The following is a 20505-nucleotide window of genomic DNA, read 5'->3' as shown; positions in this document are numbered from 1 at the left end:
TGCCAATGTTATAATACAACAGCACAGAGGCAAGGACTCCATGCTAAAGTCTATACATAATCTCATGGTCAAATGGTTATTTATATAGCGCTTTTCACAAAGTGCTGTACATAGAACATATTTATCAAAATTATCAGCAAACCGAAGTTGGTACTTATTTATCGACCTCAAAAGGATGAAAGGCTGAGTCGCCTTGGCAGGATTTGAACCTACAAACTACAGATCACGCAACCAGCTGAGCTCTCTTATTGGCAAACATCCTTCAGAGGTCAGTAAACTGAGGATCGACTGAGGTATAATAATCTGCGCTTGGATGTTGGACAGGCCATGTATGAAGCGCTACATAAAGTTAAATACCCATCTGGATTATCACAGGGACAGGTTTTGCTGAGTTACTATTTCAATTACAAATGTAACTAATTTGTTTTTGAGCAGCAGAACTTCCTGGAGAGTCAGGCTTTGGATGTTTTAATTGTAGTCTTGAAGCTATGAGAGGCTATAACACCTGTGATTGGATTAATGTATTTATTGTGCATTTGTTAGGCACTTATACAACTAGAAAATAGCATTTCATAGGCCCCACAGGGCAAACAGGGAGGGCACATGGGATAAAAAAAACTAATACATTGTAGGATAAAGGTGAACCTACTAGGCCTTGTGAGCATTCAGAGCTTGCAAATGCAGTGAGAGGGCAAGAGGAAAGGGGAGGTTAAGTGCTGGAGTGCCTGTGCGTGTGAGCGAGCAGCAGGTGTTCAGTGCCCAGTGAAGGGGGTCCTAGGGAACTTTCATCTGTAAAACAAATGGGTAAATTCAGGCCTTCAGTGGCGAAAGCCAGTAAGTGCCAATGCAAGTGTTGAGTGTAGGCAGAGGCTGAAGGCGATTGGGTGTGGGAGGCCAGGGCCCCCGAAAGACAAGGGCCCTAGTCACCAAACACAGACAGATTAGCAGAGGAGGGAAGAAGGGAAGGAAGATAAAAGGATGGTCTTGAGGAGCTTCTGTAATTTGAGGAGGTCTGGCTCAAGACGATGAGAAAGGGGGAGGCTGTTCCATAAGAAGGAACCAGCTTAAGAAAGATCAGCATCTGGCCCTCTGGCATAACGCTTGACACAGTCCAAGAGGAACGTAGAGGTCTAGAGGGAGAGTATTTAGTAAGAGCAAGCTGCAGGTAGCATGGTCCTTGGCCCAAGACAGCCTTGTGGATGATGCAGAGGGATTTGAACTTGATCCTTGCAGCAACTGGGAGCCAGTGAAGGGCAGGAGAAACGTGGTCCCTGGACTTGAGGCCAAAGAAGTATTGCTGCCCTATTCTGGATTAGCTGGAGGAGTCGTAGAGAGGAAGAAGGTAGATTCAAGAGAAGGCTTTTGCAGTAGTCTAGCCTGCGTTATACAAAAAAAGTGAGAACGCTTTTACAGCACGAGTCCTCTTTTTTTAGGGGTTTGTTGGACAAGGACCAGGTATATAGAGAAACAAGAAAGGGATTTCCAACAAACTACCTTTACATATCCTCACCAGAGGTCAACAGGACTAGCTCTCACACCAAAAACATGTACTCAGACCATCAATCTTTTAACAAATATAAAGAGATGGTAGGCTCAATATTAGCAAAAATACTTCATCAGTTTATTATATTTTCTAATAAAACTGACCGTTAGGTCACGTTTGTACAACTCATACATAAAAAACACAAATAAAAAAGAGACATAAGATGTAAATTATATGATGTGTTCACATAGTATTTGATAGTCAGACAATAGTGATGGTAGTAGCACAGTGGGTGACTTGACAATAGCCTGATCTTATACTGCTAGAGCGTCCCCACTTCCTTTGTGTCGACGTGCACAAATACGTTTCCAGCCTTAGTGCTTTCACACCGACTTCTCCTTATTTTTGTCAATTAGTCGTGTATGTAAGGCTTTCTTCAGGACACAATATTAACAAGTACAACTTGTCACACAAGTGTGCAATGTCTCGATGTATCTAAAAACACAGAAAACACACAATAAATTACTAAAAAGAGCCTGTTATTTTTTACATGTATTTATAGCAGAAAACCTATGTTTTAACATCTCTATCTGTTTTGGTGGGTATGTTTATATTTAAAAGAAAACACACACAAGAGCCATGCAGTCGCATTAGCGGCTTGGTATGTATCAGCCCTATAATTTGGCTTATCATATCACAAATGGGTGATTATATTTCTTTTGGCTCACTTTATTCGGCCTATAATTTCTTACTATCGAAAAAAAAGAGGAAAAAAACATAGGTTCCATATACCTATTCTCACTCATTTCTTTTCAACAATGCACTCTTGCTCGGCTAATGAGAGACTGTCATTTAACAAGAGAGGAGGAAAAAGGAGCAATCTTATTTTCACAGACTCGTGATATTCTTTCAACACAGGTAACTATATTTTGCCAGTGTCGTGCGAATTCTAATCCAAACATAACGTACCGGCAGTCATTCAGAATGCCGATCCTCTAAGTTTTCATGGTCTTCGTTCTCTGTGTGGGCACTTGTTCCCACTTCGAAAAGTAACGTTATGGCTTACTCCTATCTAAATGGAAAAGGAACACGAAAATAGAACAGTCAATGTCGATGTGTTTTTTCTAACGGACTGTAGATTAACTACAATTACCATAAATGTATCAGACTTGGGCATGATTTAAGGCACAAGCACATACCAGCAGGAATTCACTCTGCCGTGCTCTGCGATGCCGCAGACTCGTTTTTCATCCAACCGCGGGGTGCAGGCATTTGTCGCCGCTCGACTCGCACGTTTTCTAATAAAGAGAAAACACACGTGCGCGAACGCGGTTACTAAACCGAAAGTGATTGCACATAAGGAACTTGCTCTCTGCTTATATCTGATGTAAAGTTACCTTGTAGTCATAAATGTATGACTCGCATCGCCTTGCCTCAACGATTTTCAACGACATCCCAGACAAAACTTATGTTATGTCATCACGGTTTTCAAGTTTCTAGCAAATCACGTGACTTGAGATGCGTGAGGAAAGCTAGAAGTATCTGTTATTAGGCGGACATATTTGAAAGGGCAATTTAAGTCTGATTACGCTACAGACAGACTGAATAGCGCATTTTAACCAGTAAAAAAGATGAAGAGAGAAAAAGGAAACTCAGCATGACTTATTTTAATATTAGTCTCATTTGCATGAGCGCACTCGGAATGTTATGAAAATTATTTTTGCAAAAATAGTCCCCATTCAATATATAGATTTAGACCAGGTTTAACCAAGGCTAAATTTAATATCCACTTTTGTTCTAGTTTACGTAGTTTCCTGTCACGGTCACCTCCCCGTGGGTGATAGTCCATTTTTTGCAACACACACCAGAAGATGTCATTATGTCTGTATGTTTCATCTTTTTATAATGTTCTACCAGTGGTTTATCCGCCATGTTTTTAATGCATCCACGGTGTTCCCCAATTCTTGTGTGCACCAGAGTTTGGAAAAAGTGAGAAAGGGAGAATTCCTTTGAGAAGGAAGAGTTGAAAATTGGACTTCTTGGCAGAAAGATTCCCATTTATGTAAAGTTCTCCCTCCAGTTGTGTACCCTCCCCCCAACCCCAACGTTTTGCTGCTGTTTCAACATCATAGTCTGACTTTGCCAGTGAAGCACAGCCTTCAACTGCACTCCACTGGGCTATTGCTCACTTTTTTATGGGGAAACTGACATGCCCTTAAAGACAGTAGTGGAAAATGTTTCCCTTAGTCCTTTCCAATGTTCCAACTTTTCTGCAACATGTTACAAGTGCACAACGTACCTTACAGTACAGTGCTCTTGGGTCTTCCTTTCATTTCCAAATGCCCTAGACTCCCTCAAATGATTTTTTTAGGAGAAGTGCGTCTTGGACAGGGCTAGTGGCAGCTTATCTTTTCGCTTATTTTTAACTCTTTCTTGCCATGCACACCGCATTTACCACAGTTTGCACAGGAAGGTGGCCTGGCTCCAAAATGGCCATGCCATGAAGTTCTTTGTCCTGTCCTTTGGCCATCTTGCCCCTTTGCCTTCCCGAGGACGAGCAGACCCGGCGCAGAACTTAATTGGGCATGCATTCTCCTGCAAAATGACAAGCTTTCACAGGCTTCTACAAGCCTTGTGTGAGTGCTTCCACGATGTGGGCTGCACTGTCTGGTTGCAATAAACATCCTGGGTGCCAGATAGTCTGGTGTGCAGTGAATGACTGGGACCAACGTGGTCCGTGATTGGTCCGCATCTTATGTGAGCTTATCTCCCATCTCTTCATTTTGGCGCGAAGGAGATTTTGGATAAGAGAAGGCCCCAAACACCCACACCTGGTCGATCGAGTTCTCACTGAACCTAGGATAGGATCCAAGTATCCTGAAACTAAGAAGCCGAGTTGAGGAACCGCTGGTGACCCACTGGAAGGTTTGGCACCTTGAGCCTGCTGTTGTCCCTCTGGACCCCTCTGCATCTGATCGAACTAGGTCTGCCAAGACGCTTCGACCCCCTGGAATAGTGGGACCACCTATTCTTGGCACCTTCATCAAACTCAAAGTAAGCCTTCTCTGAAATGTCGGGCCAACTAGTGGGCTGACCAGCTTGTGCAGTACCTTTGCTCTGACACCACCGTCATTTCGAGGAGAGCCTGTGTTCATGGCACTCTCACACCGAATTTTGTACACTTGGCATTCCCAGGTCTGAAATAAAGAGCACCCTGAACTGGAGTACACATGGTTACTGTGTCGCCCCGCTGTGGTGACAAACTTCACAGGTGCCTTGCTGCTCTGTCCCTCTGTGCCCTGAAGCCTGCTGCAGTGAAACTGACCTGAACCATCCACCAGGAGTGGAGAAATCACCTCTGTCCCATTAGGGAATAATCGCTGTAACTTCGCTGATGAAAGCTGCCCAATTGCCAGATTTGAACCTGCAACTGAAGTGGACTCGACTGCCGAAGTTTGGTCCGGAGTGCGCTGGGGTCAGCGAGTACCTGCAACCCTTACTGGTGGCCCCTAGCGCATCCATCCACTTTTACACACGTGTCCCCTGAGGGCCACTCACTTTTCTACAGGTAGCCTGTGCTACCGCCCCCCCCCCCCCACCCCCCAGCTCCTGGAAACTGTTCTGCCCTCTTGGGGAGACCCTCCACAAATAGTGGGAACTTATTCTTCATTGTGTAACTTACCTTCTAGAGCTGCTAGAGACCCTGTTTTCGCCCTTTTGCACTATCACGTGCACCAGCATTTGAAAGTACATTGAGCGCAAGGCTCTTTGTAGGGACTGGACTGCCTCTCAGTTAGGGTTAATTAATGAAGAATTGCCTCAAGACTATTTGCACTGCTCGTTTCGTTCCCTTTTAGGTTGTGGGCCCATTCTGTGCTTTTAACGCTTTAGGCCACTTGGTATTGTATGTAGGTGTTCTAGTAGTGTTGTAGTGGTTTAATGTATTACTGTTAAATAATTACTTTGTGTTGAAGTTCAAAAGGCCTTGAATAAATGTAATATATATATATATATATATATATACACATACACACACACACACACACACACACACACACACACACACACACACACACGCGACTGGGAGTGATTTGTGGTGTCCTTTACTCTGTGTACTCATTGAGGTCTTTCAGTCAGCGCCACCCCTCCTGAGACGTAGTCTTAACTGCCGCCAATGCTACCTTCATTGGTTTGGCTTGTCCAGAAGGTTACCCTGTTCCAAGAAACTAGGCTGGCCTTCTGAACCTCTGCCCAACAGGTCAGAGTTCAGAAATCCATTTCAACAGTCCTGAATGTGAGGGAGAGAGGAAAGATGAGGACTACGGTTACTGGCTTCAGATTAAGGAGAAGGGAATGAACCCATACTGGCTGGCCAAAGTGAGGGTAAGAAAGAGGGTGTGTGGGTCCCGATAGGAAGGATCTCCTTGCTGGCTTTGAGTCAGATCGTTGCAAAAGCACCAGGACTGGATGGCAGATAGGCAGTCAAGATGCAAGAGGGTCAGCAGGAAGTTTGAAAAAGTTGCGTCATCTGCATAAAACTGGATGTTTGGGGGGGAAATGAGGAGTGCCAGCTGAGCAAGGTAAGTGTTAAAAAGCCTGGGGAGAGGTTGGAGCCCTGGGGGACCCCACATGTGGAGATAGAGGTAGGTGATGAGAAGGTGCCCAGAAGAACCAGGGACGATCGGTCAGTTAGGAAGTCATCCAGTCCAGTGCCCGCTCCGAGATACCTAGGGTACCCTAAAGCTGTTTTAGGAGGATGGAGTGGTTAACCGTGTCAAAGGCAGAGGAGAGAGAGAAGAATGAGGACAGCTGGAGAGTTGGAGTCCAGAGAAGCAAGTAGTTCTTCACAGGTGTTCAGAAGATCAGTTTCCGTGCCTCTGGATGCTCTGAATCCAGATTGATGGTCGTGGAGACCGCCTACAAGTTCAGTGTGTGAGGCAAGTTGAGGGAAAGCCAGCTTCTCCAGGAGTTTCCCAAGGAAGGGGGCGATAGAAATAGGGCGGTAGTTGGCTGAACAGGTGGGGACTGCTGAAGGTTTTTTTTCCAGGAGGGGGCATACAAGGGAGTCCATGAGGGAGGAGGGGAAGGAACCAGTAGTAAAAGAGTGGTTGCAGAAATCAGCGAACGCAGGGGCGAGCGAGAAAATGTTGTCCATGATGGTTCTGGAGAAGCAAGTGGAGACCTGTTTGGATGAGACCTTCATTGAGCGGACAACTCTGGTGACCTCATCAGGGTGACAGGGGAGAAGGAGGATAGAGGCAGGAGGGTGGGAAACCATAGTAGGAGGTATTGGGGGGAGAGGGTAGCAAGGGTGCTCAAGATGTCCAGAGTTTTTATGGTGATGTATGTGCCAGTACGTAGCAGAGAGCATGGAATGGAAGAGGGGAGTAGGAGACTGCGGACGGGTTGGCTAGTTCCCTGCAGATTTTAAAGAAGTCGGCCGTGTTGTTGGATGCACCAGATCCCAATGCCTGTATGTGGGCCCTTTTCTTGGCATGGATGGAGAGTCTGTATTGCCTTTGCGGCAGGCGGCAGGCCAGTTTGTCAAAGAGTGAGCCTGAGGTTTGCCACTTCCGTTTGGCAGCGCTGCACTTGCGTTTCAGGGCTTCAAGTTCAGGGTTGTATGCAGTATTACGCTTGGAGGCAGGTTTCAGGCAGATCTTCATGCCTGGGAAATAATGTCCAGGGTGTTGGTAATGGCCAGATGGAAGTTGGTGAGAGCAGAGGTAGAGTCTGGGGTGGAGAGCGGGGGTGAGGAAGGTGGATGTGAAGGGAGAAGCTGACACTTGTTTCATCAGGCAGATGTTCATGAACGAGGGTGACAAAAATTCAACCTTGAGCTAAGACTCTGCTGCCATTTATAGTACTGTTGCCCCATGAATGCAAGGTTGAATGGATGTAAACTAGACCGTGGATATTCATTTAACACACACTGTTTTTATAATTAGAGTGTAAAAATCGAGTAAGAATGATCTGCCTCTGCATGATTATGCACACAGCAAAGGAACTGTAAAAAATACAATTGTGCAATACTGGTTTGTTTTCATCGGGGAAAAAAAGCATAATCTGTTACAATAGATCAACTCTCAATTACAACTTAGTATTCCATTTTATTAATTATACAATCCTAAAATGCTAGGAAAATAAATATACACAGTGCTTCTGTTTGCGCCTGACATCTACATACAACACAGTAGGGGCTGAATGGAAAAAAAATTCCTTTCATCACAGTGTGCAGTTTCTTTTTTTGAAAGCTTCAGAAAAATAAGTTCCGTTTCAGAGGCTTTTCTCCATGGCTTGCAATTACATCCACATAGATGAGTCAAAAGTGTTCTGGTTTCTGTCAAGTAACCCGACCTTTGCACTGCCCTCTGCTCTAAACTTGTGCGTAAATGTACACAGGAAAATAATAAAACTGTCGTTATTTACAAGATTTCATGCATAAAAAGGCCTGGTACCAAGCTTATCTGGAGGCCTGGATGCAGGTAAATCTGTTTCTGAAAGGCGAGTCTGCTAATCAAACTCCCTTTTCAATAAGCCTCATACCAAAAGCATAGTATATTCATGTACCATTGCTACACCAGTCTTCTTACATATGCAGCCTCTGCTATCCAGTGGCACAGAAATATTATACTAGCTAAAACTAGCTCCTGAGTATCAACCAACACCCAATAGGCAGGCGCAACCCCTAGAACACCAGGAGTTAACACATGGCATGCCACAAGTCAAACTTGTGAGATGCAAACTTCAACATTTTGTCTATTGTATACAACTGTTTCTGCTTTAAATGTCTTCTAGATGTGTGGTTCTTTAAACGCATTCTCGAATACAGAAAGACAATACCACATAGGTATGTTTGTATGACACCAGTTTACACGGGAGACAAAAAGTAGCTCATGGTAGCCATCTGTGTCAAGCTAACCAAGTTCTCATTGGCTAGAATCAGGAGCTAAATAGCTCCCAACAATGTCGCATATGCATCCCTTATAGCTGCTTTCACAAATCATTTACACCCAGAGATGGCATTTTAACTTCTCTGTATCCAATCTAAACTATGATAACTGTTGCCTGATCAGTCTGGCAGCAGGGTAATATCCAAGAATAACCATTACCTAGTTCTGGTATGCCCAATGACAAGACCGCACAATTATTAAAGCTACAAATATTTGATATAATGCATGTCAACTCTGAGCTAAGGTTAGTGATATCAAGGCGATGCATTTTAATTGCTAGCCTGGCTGTCTGCACTTATGAGTCCCCAGGAGGAAGGGTAACAACCCTGCCACCTTCAGGCCCCAGGAGCTCTCACCAGCAGATCTCCTGCAAACCCGGTTTCAAAGGGACACCAGCATAACACCAGGGTACTGCACTACAGCGGCCTTTGAAGTCTGCATGCATGGAAAATTGATAGAGTAGCCAGAGAGGGAAAGGGAGACATGAAACCCACCGACCCACTGCAGGCTGCTTTTCTTTTGGGGCTCTATCCCTGCCTGTCCCCTCCATTTACTGCAGGGCAAGGGACTATGTTTCTGGGGCCTATTGACGCATCTCACCCATTCCCATGGATAGCAACTCCTGGTCCCCACCCCTCTGGCACCCCACCCATAAGCATTCTTGAAATCTTAAATAACGACTTGCCCCTTTGACTTAGTCACAAAACCTGCCAATACATAAGACTACTAAGAGGCGATGTCCTTTTTCTGTAGAACCCAAACAGTATTGCCTTGATTCTGGTAGCAGTTCTGTAAGGACTGGTTTAGTGAGAAGAAAAAAAATAAAATAAAAAAATAAAGTATGTGGGACTAGCCCCTAAAATGTTTTTTTAAAAAAATAACAAATGCTGTGCCACTCCTTTCATGTTAGCCTTAAGAGATGATTTGAAGCCTTGAAGCCCTTAACCGTTACCAGTCAAGCAGAGCAGTGACCTTAAATATTTGGTCGGACTCAGTAATCCACAGCAATGCACCAAACTACCTGTCAAAACCAAGCAGACAAAAATGGAGGCAGACCTATCCCCATCAAAGTTCTTCTACCTGGAACTCACTTCCGATGCAACGGTGTCCTGAACAAGACCCATGATTTCCTCATCGTGGCTTATGGTTCTTATCTTCACTCCTGGACTTTTGGGCTTCTGCTCCATGCATTGTCCATGCTATGCTCAGAAGCCACTGCATGGTGGCATTTCGAATTCTAAAAACGCATCCAATAAAATTAAAATCGATAACTGTCAGCAGGGCAGCCTTTCTTTGGAAATAGTTTTACTGGAATTTCAAACAGCATACATCTGCTTTTAGAGACACACAACTAAAACGATGCAGTACAGTAGACCCGGCAATAAATTATGGAAATAAATAATATGGCTCAACTTTCCAAGCATCAGCTACATAGGGTAGTCATTGACTGGCAAAACAGCTGTTAATTACAGCATGGACATCATGGAACAAAAGCAATTGGGAGCACAGCACAAATATTAGAAGGTGGTTTGTGGGTGGGGTTGGGAGGGGGAAACAACTCAACCTCCCATCCCCCACCTTCTCCCCATTCTTTCATTCTCTTTCCCCCCTCTAACCTCCCCATCTCCAACCATGCTCGCAACGTTGGCCTTCACTTCGACTCCTCCCTCTCCTTTAAGCACCATATCTCTCCCGCTCCTGTCACTACCACCTTTTCAATGTTCGTAAAATCCGTTCCTCGATCCGCTTTCATGCCACTAAACTTTTAATCTCTTCCCTCATTTTCTCTCGTCTCTTCTACTGCTCTTCTCTCCTCTTCAGTCTTCCTGCCTCCCACCATGCTCCACTCAAATTCCTTTCACTCTGCTATCCGCACCCTTTGTCTTCTCTCTCCTCATGATTCCATTTCTTCCTCGCTCTCTGTTCTTGGCTGGCTCCCCTTTCACTCTCAACTTAAATTTAACTTCCTTTGTCGTCTTCATCTCTCCACGACCTCGCCCCCCTACCTTCCCAATCTCCTCTCATTCTACTGTCCCACTCGCACCCTCCGTTCCTACTCAATGTACCCCCACGTCTTTGTGCCCCTTCTCGTTTCAGGTCCTTGCCTCCCTAAACTAATTCTCTCCCTCCCTCCGCCCCATTTTCTCATACCCCTTCTTCCTTGAAATCTCATCATCTTCACTACCCATCCTGTTAACCTATTTACTTCCCTCTTACTCCTTCCCTGCTCTGTTACATACCTAGTTAAATTGTTCTACATATTGTTTTTTTTTTGAAGGTCTGTCTCATGTTTATAAGTATGCTTCCAACTTCTCTATGTAATCTTGTTGTTTCCATGTAAAGCACTTTGGATTAAAGCACTCTATAAAGTTCATAATAACAAACTCGTCTGAAGATGCACATCTGCCCATCAAGGAGGCAAACTACTTTCTAACTAACACCAGATCGCGTAAACTCTTTCTGGAACTGCTAATACACAAGTGCTTTGCACAGGTCACCGTGTTACTGGGAAAAAAAATAAGGAGGGGTCAAACAACTAGAAACCCTCTGCAAAATTGCAGAGGTGACACGTAAAAAGCGTCCACTCAGTTTCTGTACTAAAAAGAGTGGACATGCTTTATAATCATATAGGTTACAATGTTTTGATAGTTAGAGTAAAAGAGCAAAGAGGGAAAATGGTAAAGGCAAGTAATTTGTCCAGGGGCATAGTTGTGGACGTATGCAAACTACGACCACCAGGCCCCTCCCACAAAACAAAGTGAAGACCAGTCCCGGGCGGGGAGGACAGTCAGTGACAGCGGCTGCATACCCAATAAGGCAGCATTGGGGTGACCTGTCCATTCACCCCCCTTCGGCCCCCCCAGCAACAACAAAAAAAGTATGATCTGAAACCGGAAGTACTACTTTTCGTTAAATCCAACACAACCAAAGTAGCCACCCGCTACATTGCCCAAAATATTGAAATGATATGTAAATTGGGTTACCTGCGAGAGGTGAATTGCGTGCTGCTTGCTTGTTGCGCACTGGTAAACACTCCGGGGTACCTCTGTCGCGCTCGCCGGTGGCCCCTCCCGCCCTGACACGCCGAGATTTCAAACCTTCGCGGTGCGCGCGACCATTGGCTGCAGCGCGGGGCGGTGACGTGAATTGGCGCCTGGAGGGCGGCCCGGCCCAGAGCAGCTGAGCCGCTGCACAGCGAAGGGAGAGCCACTTGGACAGCTCAGCTTCTTTAGACCAATAAGGAGCGGGGTTTGAACCAGAGCGAGTAAGCCAACGCTGATTGGTCCACAAGTACCAATCAAAATGGCTAAGAAGTGAAAACGAGGCGTGCAATACAGGAAACCCGGCTATGTGTTTTGGGGGACACCCTTTCCTTACTACGGTAAAGAGACTCTCCGTTGCCAGCAGAACTAACGTTTCTAAAAGTTATAGAAGTGGGATGATTTCTAGAAAATAACCATTGGCAGCCTCTGGATGCCAGATATCGCCCAGAGTGGCTGCCGAGTTGCAGTGGCTTGGTCGTCTTTCTTCTATGTCTAAATTGCACATCAGTCTGCGTTGCCATGGGAACCCACTGTGCGTCTGTGTATGTTTCTTGAGGCCGGGGCTGAGGGAAGCCTGGAGCGAGCAAGTGGAGGATGCCGAGGTAGTATGGGACGTCTGGACTGCAGCAGCCACTGCATTATGAAAACAGGTAAACCAGCTCCTCTCTGCCCCAAATAAAAAACCCATTCCAACCTGAAAACGTGATTGTATCATACATAATAAACCCTCTCTCTTCCCCTCTTTGTATCACACCAAAGAAACCAATCCCCGTTCACCTGACCAGACAAGCAACGTCTCGCTTATTAGATACTCGGCATTTTTTTAAGCTCAGTTTTTAATTAACTTTTCATAAAGATTGAGAAAAGAAACCCCAAAAGAGCCCCCGTATCTCCACACCAACGCCCTCCCCCATATCAATTGTAATGAAGACACTCCCCCCAGCAGCCCCTCAACAAAACAAAGAAGAAACAATAAATACAAAATGAATAATAACAACAAATAGGAAATAAATTAAAAAAGCACATGACAAGGCACGACACAAAGGGGAATAACAAAAGTAGACACACACTAGAGATGAGTCACCCCCCCCCGGAGTTCTCTGAAAGCCCATTGCCGTCGAAAGGGTAACCTACGTACTCAACATTTTTTAATTAATATATTTTAGCCTTTACACACATCCTTAATATACAATACACAGACATCATACATACATCAAACACAATACAATTGATAAAAAGTCTTGGCATTTAATAGCACTTAATGTCTCCTTAATCTCTTGCCAGCCAGTGACTGCTGTATTACCTTAAACTCATCCCCTTTCATTAATATGTCCCAAAATAGATCTATTGTAATTCCTTATTTCATCAATAAATAAGCGATAAACTAATTTCGCCACAAACTAAGTGTAAATGATTAATGGGTTCAAGCGCATTCGTGTCTCCACGTAAGCAACACAACCGCTTCTTCGGCAAGGTTTTGTTTCAAGACCCAGGAACTTCGTGTGCGTGTGTGTAGCATAAAAGAGCCCATTTGCACAGACGTCAGCCGGCCCTTCCTGTGAAGGCACCCGGTAAAGGCACAGGCCAGTCTGTGCCTATCCGTGCGTGGCCAGTAGTCTGTGCCGCCACCAGTGATCACCGGTCATCGACAACTGTGCCAGGCTGTATCGACTCCCCATTGCGTAGCCGTCCACCATACAACGTTTAACAGTAAGAACGGTCGGCGTCACATTGACTAACTTTCACCCAATAGCAAATAGGATGCTGCATGTCGCTTTGCAAAACAAGCTTTCTACATATGCCTCCAGTGCACTATATATGCCCCAGCCATCATACTGTTTTCCTCGTATACCGCAGTCACTAACACCTGCTGCACTGCCTGACGACCGCAGCCGGAAAACATATACTGCTCCCCATGTATTCCGCCACTACGGCACCTAGCCGTACCTCTGTAGCCTGCTAGCATTTGTACCTGTCTAATCAACTGCACCGTGATTGTGTTCCGCCTAACTGCTTTTGCCGACTACACGTGGGATCCATCATCCACTTTACTGCCATAGCCCATTAACGCCTGCACCTGCGCATGCACTGAGCTCCTGGCTCCTTGGTTGTCTCCACTTGCTGTTACTATGCCCCCATTATGCATTGCCTAATGCTATTAGCCTGCCAACACGTGTGATACACCGGAATGCTATGGCCCACTAGCGTCCCCACCTGCTTTAGCATTGTGGCTCCTTTGCCGCTTCTACCTGTTATACCTTGCCTCCATAGTGCTTTGCCTATGGGCACTAGCTCGCCAACATCCATTGTTTCTATTGTTTATTTATTTATTTATAGAGCGCACCTGGCCGTTAAGCAACTGGGCGCTTGCAGAAAATAAAATCTTAGGTTCCAGGTACATAAATAAGTTACATTTCTTAAGTTACAGGATCATATATCTCATGTCTCACTTGAGTGCCTTAACCCATTAGCGCTGCCCTCACCTGCTTATGCCCTGTGCCTCTTCGTAATTCGCCTACTGCTCCACCTTGCTAGCACCTTTGTCCTACGCGCTTCACTGTGTTTTTTTTACTATGTTTTGTACGCCCAAGTGCATTAGCCCACCAGCACTAGTGCCCCTCCTGCCCTACTTATTCTCCACTATATTAACCTTGAATTAGCCTATTGCTGCTAAATTACTTCCCTATTTTGTTCACTGTACTAATCTCGAATCAGCCTGCTGCTGATGTTTGTTAGCTTGAGCCACCATTATTGTTGCGCTTTAGTTGTTCATTGTATTTACCTTGAACTAGCCTATTGCAGATAAACTGTCACCTTAATTGAACACTGTACTAACTTCTACACTGTATAAACTTCCAATTCAGACTGCTGATGTTTTTTAGCACCAGGTACACTCGCATTAAGTTGGCCTGCCAATAAATTGTCTGCGTTAGTCGCCCACTGTATTAACTTTGCACAACCTTACTGCTGTTAAATTACTGCCTTAGTTATTTACTGCATTAACCTTGATTCAGCCATCTACTGGTCCCTGTTAGCGCTAGCTAGTACCAGCCAGCCTGTTGACAAACCACTATGTCTTCATTCTACAGAGTTACACTGGCCATGGCCTCACTCCTACCTCTAGTTCATTCAGTCACCCCAATACATTGTCTACCTTCTCTCCAACCCATCTTCAACCACAGTACATCTAGCAAAGCACCCCCTAACATAGCATCCAGCAACTCGCTCAGCCCCCTTGAATGGTTACAGCGCTTTGCAGCACCTCCCACACCACTTATCCCACTTTCAGTCCACACCAGGAATCAGAGACTAGGCTTTCGCTTCCCAAACCACAAAGTCGCCTCTAAGTCTACAAACATTTGTTGTGACATTAGAAGTGTCACTGCTCAACCTCCCTCCCTGAACCAGACTCCCACACCTTTATCAACCCACCCCCCCTTGCACAACCCCTAATGAACCTAATTCCACTCCATCATTAACTAATATTAAAGGAGCCCTTATCAATGCTCGCTCGTTGCCCATGCTTCAGAGATTGTCAACCTCATTATCTTAAACAGCCTAGACTTCCCAGCTATTAAAGAAACCTGGCTACACGAGGCAGCAGGCCCTGCATTTTCCCTAGCCCTACCTGAAGGTTACACCATTATCAGGGCTGACAGAAACTCGGGCAAAGGTGGAGGAGTGGCCTTCAGTGCCAAAACCCACCTAGCCCTCAAAGCCATGCCCCCTTCCAGTTTCCCCTCTGCAGAGCCATCGGTGAAACTAGCACTTTCACCCACCCAAACAATACTCCTGCATCTCGTCTACCGGCCCCTCTTCCCGCCTTCGAGGATGCTATTACAAATCTCCTATCCACCAATACCAAATTTGGATCCCAAACTATCCTCTTAGGAGACCTGAACCTTGGCCTCCAGGACCCTAACGATCCTCATGCCTTAGCTGTGGATAACACTATCACAAACCTGGGCTTTATACACAGAATCATAACACCGACCCATGCCAGAGGCTATACGCTGGATTGGGTGTCAGACCTCAACTGCTCCATCGCCATTCTCCAAAACAAACCAGTAGCTTGGTCAGATCACCTCATCCTGTTCTCCATCCCCGGATCCTCCCCCCCTCCAAAGCCACATCAGCCCCCCCTCGTTATCTAGAAACTGTCGCAACATCACCATAGATAGCCTCCACCCCCTCATTAGCAACATCCTTAATGAGACCAAGTTCAGTAGCCTCCACCCTCTCAAATTGGTAGATTTATACAATGACACCCTTAAATCAGCACTAGATATCGCGGCTCCTCCAAAACTCAGGAAAGCCAAACCCATCGCACACCTTAATAAGTGGTTCATACCTGAACTAAAAAGCCGCAGAATCCACTTGGCTTAAATCGCCCTCCATCGCCAACAAAACTGCATTTACGTCAGCCTCTGCTATTTACAAAGCGGCCATCCTTTCTGCTAAAACAGAAGCCTATAATTCCAGAATCCAAAATGCCAAATCCAGTACTAAGGAGCTCTTCAGCATCCTAAAAGAGCTCGACTTCCCAGCACCGCCCGCACAAGACTGTATCAAAGATGCAGAATGGTGCACAAAAAATCCAGCAAGCCCTCGCAGATAAAATCACTCTACTCCAAAATAAGATTGAAGCCAAAATGACAAGCCTCACTAACGGCTCCCAGTCAGCTCCTGTCCCAGCGAAAACCCCTCAATCTTGCACTCCCACCTTCTCACAGGTAACATCAAAGGAAGTTGAAGATATCATAAAAAGCCTAAAACCTTCCCACTGCAAAGGGGATATCTGCCCAGCCACCATCATTAAAGAGGGAGCTGAAAACCTAGCCCCCTTCATCACTACTCTGATAAATTCTTCCTTCTCTTCCAACCAGGTACTCAACAATCTCAAGGAAGCCTGGGTTATGCCTCTATTAAAAAAAAAAAACCTTTATCCAAATATCCCCACAAACTATAGGCCCATCACCACCGTCCCGTTCCTTTTAAAAATCCTGGATTGGGTGGCCTACTTGCAAATTCAGAAGCACCTTGAGGAGAATGAACTCCTAGGCCTCAGACAATCGGGCTTCAGACCCAGACATGGAACTGAGGCAGCCCTCCTAGACCTCAAGATCCAAATGGATGAGGCAAAGGACAAAGGTAAGCTAGCGATCCTCCTACTCCTTGACTTATCTGCAGCCTTCGACCTTGTCAACACCAAATTCTCACCAAGCACCTTAACACAGCTGCAGCATTTTCCACTAATCCCTCTGACTGGGTTAAATCCTTCCTCTCAAATCGGAACATCAAAGTCTTCTCCCCTTCAGCCTCAGCAGACCCCACACCCATACTCTGTGGAGTCCCTCAGGGATCATGTGTGTCACCGACACTATACAATATATTTACGAAGCTACTATTCAACCAGCTGGACAACTTGGGTGTCATCTACACCAACTATGCAGATGACGCTCAAGTGTTCACCCCCCTCACTGGCTGTTACAACCATAATTCCAAATTACTGAACAATATTTATCTCAAAATCCAAGCATGGATGGCCACCAATAGTCAATACCTCAATGACAACAAGACTGAGTTAATGATCTTGGGCACTCAGGCCCGATTGAATAAACTTGACACCAGGTACTCATCTTTCGTCATTGACAGTAACATAATCAAAGTATCTAAAGAGATAAAAACATTGGGGGTCTACCTTGACTCAACACTCTCCCTCAAAAAACAAGTCAGCAGTGTGGCATCCTCCACGGCCTACACAAATAAACTGATTTATTGCTGCAAATCGTACTTATCTACAAGTAGCTGCCTAACGTTAGCTAGAGCACTTTCACTGTCTAAACTAGACTACTGCAACACACTATTCCTAGGCACTTCTGAACACAACCTAAATAGACTCCAGGTTCTCAGAAAAACTCACTGAGAGCAGTACTCAGTCTTCCCAGATCCTGCCGTATATCCATCCACAGACACAGCGTCAACTGTTTGCCCATACGTGACAGAATCACACTACGCACCCTGGCCATCACGCACAAATGCCTCACAAACACAGCCCTGAAATTCCTGTCTGACAACATTTGTAAACACCAACCGCATGTACCACTAGATCGTCTCAATCCCACAACCTGGTGGTACCAAGATTCAATCTAAAAACTGCCCGAGGAGCCAGCTTCCCAGTACAAGTGGCCAAACGTGGGAACACCATTCCCATCCCTCTTAGAAAAGAACCCTGATTCCTCACCTTCAAAGACAGAATAAAAAATTGGCTGAGCAACCAGCCTCTTCACTAAGATGTTACCATTGTGTCTATCTGACCACTGCTAATGTATGCGATTGTTCATTGCCTTCTGCTTATTTATGTTATTGTACACTATCTCCGCTGTCTGACCCACCTGTAACTAGGGTCCCATTCGCTGTCTCCTGACTTGACTGTCATGTACTTTACTTCAAGATGTTTGTAACCTCTAAGTTTTTCAAGCGCCCAGTTACCTCAGGGTTTGGTGCGCAATATAAATAATAAACAAATACGTTCTTCCCTCAGGGAAAGGAAATGACCCTAGGTACTTTGGCATCAAACCCTCTCCCACGCATTGTTTTTACGGACTCATCTGCCCCGGGCCATAGTGATCAATTGATTTGCCTTTTCGTTATAATCTCTATCGTGGCTAGATCAGCCATTTCATTAAGTTCCACGTCTTACCCATGTCAATACTTTGTACAGTGCCACCCAAAAGTATCTTTGATGAGAAAGAGAGGGTGTTAGGGTAAGTATTAGCTTTTTATTTGCATGAAGAAATGGACCCCACACCAACAGCAACAAACTGCGTTCTTACAGTCTCCCCTCCCCAGCTCCAACCTCCTTCCCGTTCCACCCGCTGAACCCTAACCCCATGGAACGTTGGACGTGCACTTTCCAGCCTACAGCACGTATCTTTCTTTACATAATGAACACGCAATGAGAACAGTGAGTTGCACCATGCCATGAAAGCATTGTAAAACACACCTGTAACTAAGCAATGAAATAATCTTAATGCAAAACTGAAAGTAACGGTTGGCACTAAGATGAGAGTTGGTTGCTAGCTCCTAGCCGGCTCACCCCACTGTATAGTTTTCAAACCTAAAAGTCTGTGCCCTAATTCTAATGCTGCCCCATCCCTGTGCTACAATTGGTTGGTTGCTTGTCCTACACCTACTAGGTGCCCCTGCGTCTAAGGTGTCAAGTGGCTAGTTTCTTACCCTCCAATTACGGGATCTCTACAATGCAGCAGGCTCACAATCTGACACCCTCTGTTTCCTGTCCTGCTGAGCGCTGAAAGAACTTCCACTGCTCGCACCAGAACGGACAACCCTACCCCTGTTCCATCACCGCCCATCATCTAGCACTGCATGGTGATGATGACCAGTTTGCACAACCTTCCAGGGTACAAAATAAACCGCGGACATTCAAAAGCTTCTGCCCTCTTGTCTATTCTGCAGGATGGGTGATGTTCCCATGCCCCCCTTCCTTGCGGAGTTGCTTGGTGTGTACCCCAACTGATATCTGTGCACCCTGTCGGCCATGCAGTCTTCATCAAGTATGCGCCCCCCCACACTACCAAAGGGGTACAGAGATTCCTTTTCATATCCCTTCTCCCCACTCTGTAGCTGGATGAGGCATGTGACAATAGGCAGCAGTCATTTCCATTAACACCTTCTTCTGCGGCAGCCCGCTTGCCAAGGCTATTTGCAGATTCTCTTTGATCAAACGATTCACTCTCTCAAGTAACCCATTACACTGGTGTGGCACAAGGCTGTCTTATAGTACATTATATCATGGGCAGCCAGAAAATTAGCCCTCTCCGCACACACAAACTGCACCCATGTATTGCTTGTGGAAAACCTCTCAAATTCACGCCTCCAGGATAGTCAAGAACAACAAGCATAAGAAATGTGAAGTATAGTCCACCATAGCATACTGTGACTCACAATCTACCAATTCTATTAATCTAATCACATCAAACATCACTTTCTCCCACACCATTCTCAATACACCTTTGCCAATGTATCTTGGATCTTTGAATAGGCTTGCCCACACTCATGTTATTTGGCCAACTCCATTACAAGTAACCGAAGATCTGGCCCATTTCCTCATCTTCACTCAAGGCCCTTCTCCACTTGTCCTTTGCTACGATGGTTGTATGATGTTTGCTCGAGAATTTGTGCTCAAGGCACATTTGTTCCCCATTTTGTAACACATCTCCTTGCAACAAAATGCGAGGGGAGACGTCCCACATCCCTCCACCCTAATTAAATACCTAAACCCAACTGCCGTCATCTATATTTGCAAGCAAAAGTGTTAAAAAAAGGAACAATTGGGTCTCGGGCAAATGGGCTAGAACGACTACATCAACGCTCACTGACTCCATTACACTTGCCACCCAGGCATCAATCTAGTCTGGCCACTCCTCTCATCTTGCTGGGAAGAAAATCAGGACAAGCTATCTCCCCCCAGATTTTCCTTTCCCGGATATATGCACAAGGTAAAAGTTACATTTTTGCAGACTTGCCAGCCATCTCGCAATCCTTGGTGTGGCCAAACCTGATCAGCTAGTGGTGAAAAGGTATACTCGTGGCTTACAGTCACTACACATCACAAATGGAATTCCCCACAAATACACTTCAAACTAGCGCACTGGCCAAAAGCATGCCCAGGCCTCTCGCTCAGTGACTGCAAATTCTACTTCATATGCACAGGCCTTAGATGCAAAAGCTATGGGTACCTCTGCTATTGACTTATCACTGCCTCAATTCTTCGTCCTCACGTGTCCACAGTCAGACAAAGTTTTGGCACCCAACGCAAATCTGTATATGTAGCGGGGGATGGAGGGGGGCGTTCACGACTGCCTACTTGCGACTTTCGAGCATGCATCACATCTCACTCCTCTGCACAAATTCTGCTTCTTTCTTAAAAACCTCCCTTAAACACGCTATATTTTCTGAAAAGTTAGGCACACATTTATCATGAAACTCCACCAGACCGAGG

At 45.5% G+C, this 20505-nt stretch overlaps 2 protein-coding genes across 5 annotated transcripts in view; one reads left to right on the top strand and one right to left on the bottom strand.

Moving 5' to 3' along the window:
• The window catches only part of NUMA1 (nuclear mitotic apparatus protein 1), a 1289555-nt gene extending 1277992 nt beyond the window's left edge, over positions 1 to 11563 (bottom strand). For all 3 annotated transcript variants that reach the window (XM_069640302.1, XM_069640305.1, XM_069640304.1), the window contains exon 1: positions 11421 to 11563. The gene's annotated coding sequence lies outside the window, so the exon portion shown is untranslated. The remainder of the gene's footprint in view (positions 1 to 11420) is intronic.
• A 106-nt stretch (positions 11564 to 11669) lies between these two features.
• The window catches only part of LRRC51 (leucine rich repeat containing 51), a 142041-nt gene continuing 133205 nt past the window's right edge, over positions 11670 to 20505 (top strand). Inside the window, exon 1 of one of the 2 annotated variants that reach the window (XM_069640306.1) lies at positions 11670 to 11818. In XM_069640306.1, coding sequence (XP_069496407.1) covers positions 11786 to 11818 — 33 coding nt within the window. In that variant the 5' untranslated portion in view covers positions 11670 to 11785. Of the gene's footprint in view, positions 12131 to 20505 lie in introns of both variants that reach the window. The other variant, XM_069640307.1, reaches the window with a different exon arrangement.

This window comes from Ambystoma mexicanum, chromosome 7q (genome assembly GCF_040938575.1).
Source record: "Ambystoma mexicanum isolate Mex_15411 chromosome 7q, UKY_AmexF1_1, whole genome shotgun sequence".
Classification (NCBI taxonomy): domain Eukaryota; kingdom Metazoa; phylum Chordata; class Amphibia; order Caudata; family Ambystomatidae; genus Ambystoma; species Ambystoma mexicanum.
This window is presented reverse-complemented; position numbering and strand designations above follow the sequence as displayed.